The sequence below is a fragment of the Dermacentor variabilis genome, chromosome 4 (genome assembly GCF_050947875.1).
Source record: "Dermacentor variabilis isolate Ectoservices chromosome 4, ASM5094787v1, whole genome shotgun sequence".
Taxonomy (NCBI): domain Eukaryota; kingdom Metazoa; phylum Arthropoda; class Arachnida; order Ixodida; family Ixodidae; genus Dermacentor; species Dermacentor variabilis.
Genome location: NC_134571.1, coordinates 126,837,474 through 126,849,778, shown reverse-complemented (window position 1 = coordinate 126,849,778; position 12,305 = coordinate 126,837,474). Strand labels below are relative to the sequence as shown.

The following is a 12,305-nucleotide window of genomic DNA, read 5'->3' as shown; positions in this document are numbered from 1 at the left end:
TTTGACAGTGAAGAGTGCAGCAAGCGATGACTCACTGATGCTCTTGGGCTGGCCCTTGTATCCGGGCGGCAGGTACATGAGCTGTGACACGATGCGGTCGTCGTGCGGCGACTGCGAGTCGGGCCACACGTTGGGGAGCCTCGACAGCCTGCTCGACGGACGAGGCCATTCGGTGCCGTTGGTGAAGAACCAGGGCAACTTGCTGCGCGACCACGACGGGGCCGGGTCGTCGTGTCGGTGGTCGGCTTGCTCGTTGTCCCTGCACGCAGGTGCACGCGGATAGTGACCGGTCGCTCGTGTTCGGTTGTTTAGTGTGCGACGATAACTCGCATTCTCTTCTCGGAACCATTCTATGCCCCCATCCTCTCCCACAAAATAAAATAAAAATAACAATAGAAAAGAATTACACCGTCTGATGCCACGTAAAGCTGTAACGGGTCACAGTTACGCGATGGCACGACACTTATCCTGCAACCAATAGCTTGAATGAATTTGACATGAATGAGTCAATAGAACCCGTTAATTATTAGGTGATGTCTTCAACGCGAGCTCACGGGTAAACAATCCTCCGTTGACAACATGGTATACTTGCTGCTGCAAATGGAATTGCCATTTGCGATAACGAAGAAGCGTGTTCTACATCTGTCGCTATCGCAGCATCGATGTGGTGCGCCATGACCCCGATCAGGGTCATCGAATCTCCGTCTACTTCTGGACTCCGTGTGCGAGCGTGTGGCTTTTGCTCCTTCTGCTTCGCATTCGCTAAGACTGCTCCGTTGTTGCCTTCATGCGTGCGCAGGATATTCGGTTTGAGAGAGCGGTGGCCTGGAAGAAACGTTAACCGTCGGTAACCACTGGGGTCGTCGCCATCACTGTCGCGAAAGCTGCGTGCTTCTCGGGTGCCGCTGGCTCTTCGGGAAAATTTGGCAAGCCTATGAGATTCCTGTCGCGGTAGACAGTAGTGATGCCAGTGCCGTCTTGCTTGATGTGCCCTTGCTGCTTGCCTTCCTCCCAAGCCCAGGCAATCCTTGAGTGTAACCTACATAGTTGGTTTCTTCTTTCCGGTCACTTCGTTCCACTTCCTTTTGACCTTCTGTTTTGTTTTTCGGTGGCATCTGCGTCTGGTGCCGTTGGTGTTTACTGAAAGAAATACCACAGAAACTGTCGCAGGCACCGGCTAAGATATCCGGCGCCTCCTTGCACACCGTCCTGCAGCCTTTGACCTTCTGCCCTTCCTGGCTTGCAGACGTCCGCCAGCTTGTTCGTTTTGAACGCTTGTGTAATTCTCAGAAACGGTTTGCTCTAGGGGATCTAGCTTCTGTCTGACTTCAACTGCAGCGTGATGCGTTGCCTTCCTTTCCGTGAGGTCGCGAAGCATCACTTCGACCATAGCTTGTTGCCATTGGTCAAATTCTTCCACTGCCTCCACCAGCGCGCTCGTCATCTTCCCCTTGAGTTCCTCCATTGTTCGAATCCCACCGCTGCTACCAATTGCCAATTGTAATGGAGACGTCAGGAAGACTTAAACATTGTACACATTAATTACCGCATATATATATATATATATATATATATATATAATTGACTCTATTAATTTATAACGAAGTGAGGTTAAGGATATAGGACGGTAACTTTGTACTTATTGCTTGCTGCCAGCCTTATGCACAGGCACTACATTTGCTGTCTTCTAATCTTTTGTTTCCAACCGAGTTTGAAGAGCCAAGTTGTAAATAACGCCTAAGTACTGAGGAACTATACTGCGGGATTTCTCAAGTACATATAGCGACGTGCCGTCTGGTCCTGTACCCTTGGAGTTGGTCTATAAAACCGTACAGAAAACGATCCAAGCCAGCATAGTCGATTTCGATATCAGCCATCTCATCAGCAGGTTTCTTAGGAGATAGCGCTTGAGATTGTCGAGTCTTTTCAGTAAACACTGACTGAATATAAGCGTTAACCGTTTCTGCTTCTTCTATGACATCCGTTATGGTTTCAGCTGCTGCTATTAAATCTGGAATAGCTGTGCCATCTTTCCTGCTGTTTTTAACCTACTTGGATTACGCCGAAGGCCTATGTTACGCTTGGCAAAAAGAAAAATAATGTATTGCCTGTTTCGGTTGTACCTTTAGGTGGTTCTTTGCCCTCTTAAGCCTTATCTAATTAACGGATATTTTTTTTATGTAACGCGTAGGACAGATAACCGGCACTATAGCTGCAGAATGGGTGCCACGACAAGGAAAGCGCAGTCGGTGGCGACAAGGAACTAGGTGGTCTAATGAAATTAGGAAATATGCAGGCGTAAGATGAGGTCAGCTGCCACAGGAGAGAGCTATAAATAGAAATCGCTGGGAGAGGCCTCAGTCCTGCAGTGTGCATGCGAAGAAGAAGAAGAAGAAGAAGAAGAAGGAGGAGGAGGAGGAGGAAGAGGAGATGATGATGATGATTATGATGATACCTTGGCGCGAACCAACGTGTGCATGCGAAGAAGAAGAAGAAGAAGAAGAAGGAGGAGGAGGAGGAGGAGATGATGATGATGATACCTTGGCGCGAACCAACCTGAAAATCTGGCGCTCCATGATCCTACGGTCCCTCTCCGTCCTGCTCTCACGTTCGTCGTGCTCGACTCCGTGGCCCTCTTGGCCGCTGACCCCGGCGGCCCTCAGTCGCCCCTGCCTCCAGGGCGGCCGCCAGGCGCTCGAGGAGGTCATCAACTTCATCTGGAAGCCGATCAGCATGGCGCAGCTGGCCAGCGCCAGGGCCATGGCGCAGCGGCGAAGGAACCGCATGCGTCGGAAAGGCTGCCACAGGACCATGGCGCAGGCTGGCTCTGCTACAGGTCTTCGCAGTTCTTGACAGAGCTGTCCGCGGGCATGAACGAGGATACAGCGATGATGCGAGCGTTGAGAAGAAAAAAAAGAAAGAGGAAAAAGAAATGGCCGGTTATTGTCCTTCATTATTGATTGCAATGGTAACTTGAACGGGAAGTATTGCCATTCGTTCTGAAGATAACGCGAAGCCATAAAGGAAACCCGTGCGTTTTTTTTTTTAGAAACAAACCTCGTCAGATGAAGAAAAGATTGTCTTGTTCTGAGTATTCAACAGGGTCGTTGGTCCCGAGTTTAATTTAAGTTTAAGTTTAATTTAAGTTTAATTTAATTTAAGTTTAAGTTTAAGGGCGTTGGTCCCGAGTGCAAAGGCAAGGTTGCCTTTGCACAGTTTCTTGCTTACCCCAAATGACCGTGTTTCTCTTTCGTGAAACTTTATCCGCCCTGCGCGCTTTCGCAAAAACTGATTTGCCTTAATGGCACCTTGCTCGAAGCAAGGACGGTGATGGTAGCCTTGCGGCCGTCACCGATACAAAATCATGCTTCGAACCAACACTGACAATACGAAGAGACGCGCGAATGCGAGCACTTAGATCAAATTGCCTTCTCTTCCTTGGACAAGTGTGTGCTTGAAGAAGCTCGAATCAGCAAAATCATCGCACCGATTCCATACCTGTTCACAACGTTCAAGTTACGCTATTTACTGTTTGCACATAAGGAGTAACTTTGGTTTTAGCCGTAGTCTTTAGTAACGCACGTGCACGAGATCAATCGAAATAACTACAGGCTGCGCGACTAGACAGGAGGTAGCTTCTAATGTGCACCGAGTATCGCATAACTAGAATAAAGTTGTGAACTCCCGTGAAATCGCTGTGGGGATTTCTGTACTACGAAAACAAGCATGTTTGTGAGCGTGCGTTTGAGTGAAAATATGTGTGGGCAGGACAATGTGGTGAAGCACGGGAAGGTGTAAATGCGTGAGAACATCTTGGATGCTCGCCTTTATAGAACATGTGTGATGTGGAATGCGAATGGGCGAAATTTGTTTGCGCGAATATGTTCAGTGCAGATGCATTACTTACGCATGTAGAGAGTAACCGGTTCCTCATGTTTATTGTCGCAAAAGCTATTTACTTATTACTTAGACACAGAGATAAAGTTTTAACTTGGTGTGATAGGTGTGGTGTCACGTATTCAGTTGCGGTTTCACTTAATGTGATGATAATGATGTTTATTGGCTTCCCCTATGAAACGGGGCGGCAACAAATAGCAACGTAGTCAGTTTGAGCTAATTATATGGTATTATATACGTGCATAACAGTCTAGTCTATCGCCGGTATCTCCTTGATCTTTTCTCTCTTAATCAAAACCTCTATATCTCTACATTGTACATTTACCTAAGCCTGTAACGACTCTAGTTCTATCAGTCTCTTCGTTCATTTTTTCCACCAATGATTTAACCTGTCTTACTTATCTCGATTGCTGGCCAGTTAATACTTCTATCTGCTCTGCATTCCTGCGCTTCTGGAAGATACACGTTCCTTTAAGGAGCCAGCTCAAGCAAGGCCCTCCGTGTTATCACAGAATATTAAGGCAGATCGTACTTGCAGCATGCTGTATGTAGGGCGCCCCTAGTGACCACCAAGCGAGGCGTGCCTGACGTCATCCAGCGCTAAGCGATATATTAGTGCTATTTCTTTAACCTACACTGGCTGTACCATTGTAACTGGTGTAGGAAGTCACCTTTTTTTTTTTTTTACTACGTGTAGAATAGTATAGCTCCGCCCAAGCTACACGAATCCCTTCTTTATAGCTGTAGTGTAGCATGAAAACTGCACTCTTTACACTGTGGTTTCGCTGAGTGCAGGCAGCAGACGACAAACAAACAGGTTGGCGTTGCAAACGCGTGGCGCCATTTTGTCTGTGACTAGATTATGGGGTTTTAAGTGCCGAAACCACTTTCTGATTATGAGGCACGCCGTAGTGGAGGACTCCAGAAATTTGGGCCACCTGGGTCAAAATTTAGGTGCACGTTGCCATTTAAGTGCACATTAAAGAACCTGGGGTTCTTTAACGTGCACCTAAATCTAAGTACACTGGCGTTTTCGCATTTCGCCCCCATCTAAATGCGGCCGCCGTGGTCGGGATTCGATCCAGCGACCTCATGCTTAGCAGCCGAATCACCATAGCCACTAGGCAACCACTGCGGGTATTTTTGTCTGTGACTGTCGGCGCTGATAAAGTGACGATAGTGAATATTCGCTGCAAGGACGGTAGCGAAGTAATGCGCGTGACCATGTGTCACGGTGGATGTTCAACTAATCTCCCAAGAAGATAAAAGATATCCTACTCACAGACGGTGCGGGCTGTTTCAGACTCCGCGCTGTCTTATACGCATTGGGAAGTTGTCTTCGTGCACTGCGCATTCGCGGATGTATTTCGCTGCAGTTTGTCTAGATTTGTTCATGAAAGAAGACTCGTACATTGGCGTTTAGTTTCAGGCAAGGGCGTACATGCAGTCAGTAAGTGCAGAGTCCGGTGCTTTTTTGTCTGCATGATGCAGAAGACGATGCGCTGTCTGCTCTGATTGGCTACAGCCCAGCGAGCCAAGTGCAGCACACGACCTCATAGCCTCTGGCCGGCACTACACTCGTCTACGCGAGCCTACAAGAAGTGTAGCTAAAAAGAAAATATCCCTGTTGGCAGACATGTTGAAAAAAAAAAGACAGCGTTTTTCTTTCTTCTCCCGATCTTGACTTACGTCTGTGAATTCGCGTCGACGTTGGGAGCGCTCCTTTGTTCGCCGGTCGGCGTCCCTGTCGCCCATAGAGTTTCTCACTATATGCTGCGGCCCGCATCGGCGACACTGCGGTATGTTGACGTGTTGGCGCTAAATCCCGGGTTTTTGTGTCAACCCGCGCTATTCGAAACACGCCCAAGAGGTGATTGTCTAGTGTCAATTTACACGAAAGATGACGGCAAGACCATAGGGCTAAAACCACTTTCGTACTATTCCGCATGCGTCCGGTTTTATATTCGGGACGAATACTTTACCTAATTGCTTCCGCCTTAACGTTTGAAAAAAGAATTACCTTCGTAATTCCAACAAAGGACGAACACGTCCTTTCTTCGTTCGTATTCGTCCTTTCTTCGTCTAGTGTTCCGTTAATTTTGCGCTGTCCTCCTACGTTTGCACTTAAGTCTCCTCACCTGTATTGAATGCGAAAGCATTCCGACTCTTCGACGCGATACTTTTCATTTGATCATGTGCTCGAATTGGGCAGAGTCCATGTTCGCAGGGGGCCACCGAAATTCTGGGGGTGCGCCAAGTCACTTTTGGGAGCGGACCAGGTCGGTTTTGAACGTGGGTCAACTCAATTTTCGAATTGGGCAAAGTCAGCTTTTTGGGCGTGGGCCACGGCGTCCGTCCAACGCTATGGCTGTTCACCGTGGGATTTCGCAGTGCGAAACGCAGCAGGTCCAGCGCCGGGAACGCGACGTCAGCACTTGGTCACGTGAGTTTTTCACAGCGTTCCACTGTATAAGAGCTTGCTTGCGTCCACACAGTGTTGATGCAAACGCATTTGAGCTATACGGTGCCTGTACTTATGAACTCCCCGACAATGACATTACTCACGCTATGGTGGCTTCGGTTCTGCCCTTGGATGTGTGAGGCACGCTACAAGGTGTGGTCTCGAAGGTGTCGGCGTGCAACCTGTAATCTTTAGCTGGAGTAAACTCGTGCCGCCGAGTTCGAAAAGAAGAAGACGACTTGTCACTCTGCTTCTTCTTCCTCTATACTTATTTTCCTTTGATGCACGTGGCAGGTACACCCATGGGGGAGGATGCCCCCTGGGAGCCACTGGTAAAGAATCCCAAAGATTTGAGCACATGGTAGTTCTCACAGGATCATGCGTAGTATCCGGGAAGCTACTCCCAATATGATTCTCTAAATCGCAATACCGGTGGCCGCATAACTATTATCTATCTATCTATCTATCTATCTATCTATCTATCTATCTATCTATCTATCTATCTATCTATCTATCTATCTATCTATCTATCTATCTATCTATCTATCTATCTATCTATCTATCTATCTATCTATCTATCTATCTATCTATCATCATAATCATCATCATCGTCCTATTTTTCTTTAAATTATGGGGTTTTACGTGCCGAAACCACTTTCTGATTAGGAGGCACGCCGTAGTGGAGGGCTCCAGAAATTTCGTCTACCTGGGGTTCTTTAACGTGCACCTAAATCTAAGTACATCATCCTATTTTTATGTCCAGTGTTAGGACAAAAGCCTCTCCTTGCGATCTTCAATTACCCCTGTCCTGCGCTAACTGATTTCAACTTGCGCCTGTAACTTTCCTAATTTCATTACCCCACTTAGTTTTCTGCCGTCCTCGACTGCGCTTCCCTTCTCTTGGCACCCATTCTGTAATTCTAATGGTCCACCGGTTATCTAACCGGCGCATTACATGACCTGCCCAGCTCCTTTGTTTTTCGCTTAATGTCAATTATAATATCGGCTATTTCCGTTTGCTCTCTGATCCACACCGCTCTCTTCCTGTCTCTTAACGTTATACCTACCATTCTTCGCTCCATCGCTCTTTGCGCGGTTCTTAACTTGTTCTCGAGTTTCTTTGTCAACTTCCAAGTTTCGGCCCCATATGTCAGCATCGATAGAATGCATTGATTGTACACCTTCCTTTCCAATGATAAGGGTAAGCTTGCAGTCAGGATATGCCAATGTCTGCCATATGCACTCGAACCCATCTTATTCTGTAAATTTCCTTCTCATGATCAAGGTCCCCTGTGAGTTGTTGACCCAGGTAAACGTACTCCTTTACAGACTCTATAGGATCCTGAACTCTTGTTTCCTTGCCACGCTTGATCATTGTTTTTGTCGTCTGCATATTAATCTTGTACTCCACTCTTACACTTTCTCTGTTAAGGACCTCAATCATTTGTTGTAAGTCGTCCCCAGTGTCGCTGAACAGGACAATGTCATCTACAAACCGAAGGTTGCTGAGATATTCGCCGTTGATCCCCACTCCAAAGCATTCCCAGTTTAATAGCTTGAATACTTCTTCCAAGAATGCAGCGAATAGCGTTGGAGAGATTGTGTCTCCTTGCTTGACCCCTTTCCTGATAGGTAACTTTCTACTTTTCCTGCGGAGAACCGAGGTAGCTGTGGAATCTTTGCAGATATTTCCCGAGATATTCTTACGCATACGGAGTTTGATTACTCCGGGGCCATTAAGCTGGTTTTGCGACGCAGACTGATAAGTTCACGTGGGTAGCCCTCCTACGTCATTGACGGTTAACGATTGCTCTACAGCATTCATCGCAGCGTACGTGCGTTGTATAAATGACCGTTGCAGCGCAGAACCTTTGACGTTTCAGTCGCTCCGGGATAATTAACGTTCATACCATAGCAATGCATTAGGAGTACATAAAAGGTACAGTGCTTACCAACCTCGGTGTTTTTTCATCAGGCACACTACTATATTCCGGTGTGGAGATCCAACAACGTGTAGCGTTTCTTTACGCGGGTCCGTCCCAAAGCCAGTGGGTAACGCGCGAATCCCGAAACCAGCGATACGAGGGCTGAATCGAAGGCGCCACGGCTTGCACTTGGAACACCTACGAAGATCGAGCACTCTTGAAAGTCGTGTACAAATATTTGCCGTAAAAGAGGCCGCAGAGTGCGTGCTCGTGTCATTCGATACTGCACGTTTGCGCGTATCGCTTTACTCCAGCAAAATCTAGCCGCGTTCTCAGGTTCGACCTGCTTCATTGCACGTCTGCCGCGCGAGCCGGCGGGCATGGTTCCGGACTAGGCACATGTTGAGCGCATTCTAACGCCTGAAGGGCCATGTTCTAGTTAACACTAAACACAAACATTAGTTCACGTAATGCCTAAAGCCCGAGTTGTATGCGACTGCATCCAGTCGTATTTACTTCAACTCGTCCTGGCTCACTAATTCGCGTCTGAGCTGTATATATAAACAAAAGGTGATAGCTGACTACTCGAGTGATCGGTGTACAAATGCAATATTGTTACAAGCCATTCCCGTACATTGTAGAACGCGCAAGCAAAGGGATGAAGACGAGGATCGAAGAAGCGCTCGTGTGGTTGTTCCGCCATCTCGGCTTCTCTCTGTATATACTACCTAAATACGTTTTCCCTTTTGTTTTGCCTAATCTTATCCGCCTCACAATATATTCGCGAGACTTCCTTACGTCAGAGCACTTCGCGATGCGCCGTATCTCGGACACTTAAGAGAGTAACAGAGATTCTATACTAAGCGAAAGGGTTGGCAGAAGGAACGTCGTATCCCTTCTGCTAATTCGGCGTAGGGACAACTGGGAAAGGAAACTTTTTTATGGATATGGTTTTATGGTTCGTTAATGACCTTTACGGAGTGCAAGTAGTTGCGGTCTTCTGTTTTTCTGCTGATGTCTGAAGTTCCCGTTATAATGAGCGACAATTCTGAGACCAAAGCTTTGTCTTTCAGGAAGGGCACATGTGCCATCGGTATATGCGTCTTGGTCGACAAACCCTCTCTCAAATAATCATTCAGGGCGCTGTAAGGTAGTGGACGTAGTGTCACAAAGTGCGTGACCCCTCTCGGCGTTGCTGCTACTCCTACCGACGGCCGCTATACGTTCCTTACGCGCAAGGTAAACCGGAAAGGGAGCCTCCTTCTTTTGCGAGTCACCTGACCGGCTCTGATGCGATTGTCGGCGCTCAGCGAGGAGCACTCTGGGCGAACGGATGTGCCTCGGGTGTCAGTCGTGTAGTAGCCGGCAGGCTATGACAGCGACGGACATTCCCCGAAGCCTCGACAAGAAGACCCACGCGCCGCCCGAGTCCGTCATTGTCCTCGGCCGCGACAACCGCAGCGAGAAGTCAGCAGCCCAGCACTCGAACTCTCGACTTGCATTGCGAAAACGAGTCCACGTCGCTCACCTATACCCTCAGACTTTCCATCTGACCTTTCTAGCGCGTTTCATCATTCGTATTAGCCATCACGTGCTCATATTTAAGAATGTTTTTCTAATGCGGTGTTTGTCGTGTTTATTGCCCTTCGTTGCTTCACTTAATTGCAGGACTCTATTTTCTTACCTATGGTAAATCAACACGCAGCGGGCTTTGTTGTACTCTTTGCAAGAACGTTATTTGTTATTGTTTGTTAACATATCTCGCCTTAAGCTAAGCTTTCCTTGTCGCCGTATTTTGTTTGTGATGTCGAGTGTCGCCGCACTGAACTCCTTCGATTGAAGTCGTAAGTGGTTCACGCCACTTCCCCTCTCATGTTTCTGGGGCGCGGTTGATCAGGCGTGGCTACCTATATCGCCGGTCAGCAGTCGAACCTCTCGTTAAGCTCTCGCGAGATGGGTTTTTCTGCCGCCCCCTCCCCTCCGTTCCAGAAAGTGCCGTAAATTAACCGTCATGTTTTGACAGGCAGGAATCACCGTGTCGAACGTGTCGTCTGCCCTGAAAAGACGTTGCCCCCCGAAAACGTAGCACAGCTTTAGAGCGCTAATATCTAGGCTTGTGGAAAGCGCCGCTTTCCCACACGAGAATTTCTTTCGTCTGCCAAAAGCGCCAAAGCCCGTACAAATACGCAACAATAAGGACACTACACAGGGTGTCCCAGCTAACTTTAGTCAGAGTTTGAAAATATGCGAATGCCACGTAGGTGGCCAGAACCACGGTAATGTTGTTTGCCGTCGCTTGCAGATACTCAGTTTTTTTTTTTAAATTCCGCCTAATTAGAACGTGAAAGAAGCCCGCGATACACGCAAAGTGCCTCTAGCGGCCAGTGGCGCACGGTGAGACTGTTGGATGAGAGATGCGCCTGCGCGTGAGGAGAGGTGTATGGGAGGCTGGGTTTGATTGGCAGGAGCGAACTCACATAGCCTGTCACATAGACAGGAAGTTCTTGGTCAATCGTCCTTAGTGGATGGGCCATTGGCTTCGAGGTGCCGTAAACTATAATCTGAATAGATCTGGTCTGGCGCACCCCTCCATGTGCTCACGTGGTGGGGAGCACTAGATGCTAGAACATTTCTTATCATGATTCTCATCATTAATAAGATAATAATAATAATCTTTATTTCCATCGGGATGATGGAGGAGGTTGTGGGTAAAAGCTGCTCGTAAACGGCAGCTTGACAAAGGCCCACAGCTCCCTTCTACAGGGCAACAACAGCAATGCAGGGAGAGACACACACAAGTATGCATATAATCTCTTCGCAATTTAGCAGAGCCAAAAATAACAGGATCATTTCATAAATGAAATAGAAACAAAGAAAATAGAACAACAATCAATACAATAAGTGCAGAGGGTATAAAGCTGTACAATAAACACAGGATTAAGTATACACATTATAGGAATACAAGTGGAGTTACTAGGAATGTGTGCAGTGAAGCTGTCGTAATTCACGTTTAGATATTTTAAGTAGGTCAGTCCCGGATTTTTTGCAGTTGTTTAATAGAGTTGAAAGTGTGAAGGATAATTTTTCCATTGTGTAATTGGTTCTAGGAGTTGGTACAATCCACTCCTCTTTATGACGGGTAGTGTAAAACACAGTACTTTAGAAGGGCGATTTCACGGTGCTGGATTGAATCTTGCCATTCCCGATGCTCTACACTGTCATAAGGATGCCGGGGCACCCGCCGCGGTGGCTTAGCGGCTGTGGTGCCGCGCTGCTAAGCACGAGGTTGCGGGATCGAATCCCAGCCGCGGCGACCGCATTTCGATGCGGTCGAAATGCAAATTCGCCCGTGTACAGTGCATTGGGGGCACGTTAAACATCGAGTTTCAAACAATAATTACTAGAGGGAACTCTGGCGCTAGTGTCTACGCGAGCTGCAATTGGGACGGTTCAGCAACCATGGGAATTACGGGAAGTACATGGATTTGCCTAAAATTCGTCCTTCTGGCTTCAACCGGCTTCGTGACTTTGTAAACTCACAATTTTCAACAAAGTAATGTGTAATAATTAAAAAAAACATTACATTTGCCCAATGACAGGATTCGAAACCAGGCCCCAGCACAGAGGCCCGATATCAAAACCATTGCGCCGCAGATGCATACACTGATAAGCGCCATAGATTGCCCCCCTTATGAATCTCTTCAGCGCGTTGAGATGCTTGGTGCTTTTCGATTTGGCCACCTCGACAGGCTGAACCGCTGAAATCAGTGGTGATAGTTTCAGTGTGTGTTCGCAGAGTCTTCTGCAGTTAGAAAAGGATTGATTGCTCTGAAATTTAGGGCAAAACGTAGTAAACGAAGTCGCAAGAAAGTCTGAAGCCACACGCACGTAAATCAGACAAATACATGCACTTCCCATCATTGCCATGGTGGCTGAAGGATCGCAGCGCCGGAGTTCCCTCTAGTATTTATTATAGGAAACTCTATGACGTTAAAGATAAACGACGCTAAGGACGTTAAAGG

The 12,305-nt window shown here is 47.5% G+C and overlaps 1 protein-coding gene across 2 annotated transcripts in view; it reads right to left on the bottom strand.

Annotated features, from left to right (window-relative positions):
• The window catches only part of LOC142579729 (glycoprotein 3-alpha-L-fucosyltransferase A-like), a 104,302-nt gene that overhangs the window by 21,018 nt on the left and 70,979 nt on the right, over window positions 1-12,305 (bottom strand). The window contains exons 1-3 of one of the 2 annotated variants that reach the window (XM_075690236.1): window positions 6,463-6,583; window positions 2,557-2,858; window positions 36-259 (exon numbers count right to left, since the gene is read on the bottom strand). The exons of the other annotated variant lie outside the window; for it this stretch is intronic. Coding sequence (XP_075546351.1) covers window positions 36-259; window positions 2,557-2,813 — 481 coding nt within the window. The 5' untranslated portion in view covers window positions 2,814-2,858; window positions 6,463-6,583. Of the gene's footprint in view, window positions 1-35; window positions 260-2,556; window positions 2,859-6,462; window positions 6,584-12,305 lie in introns of those variants that run through there. 2 annotated transcript variants of the gene reach the window in all.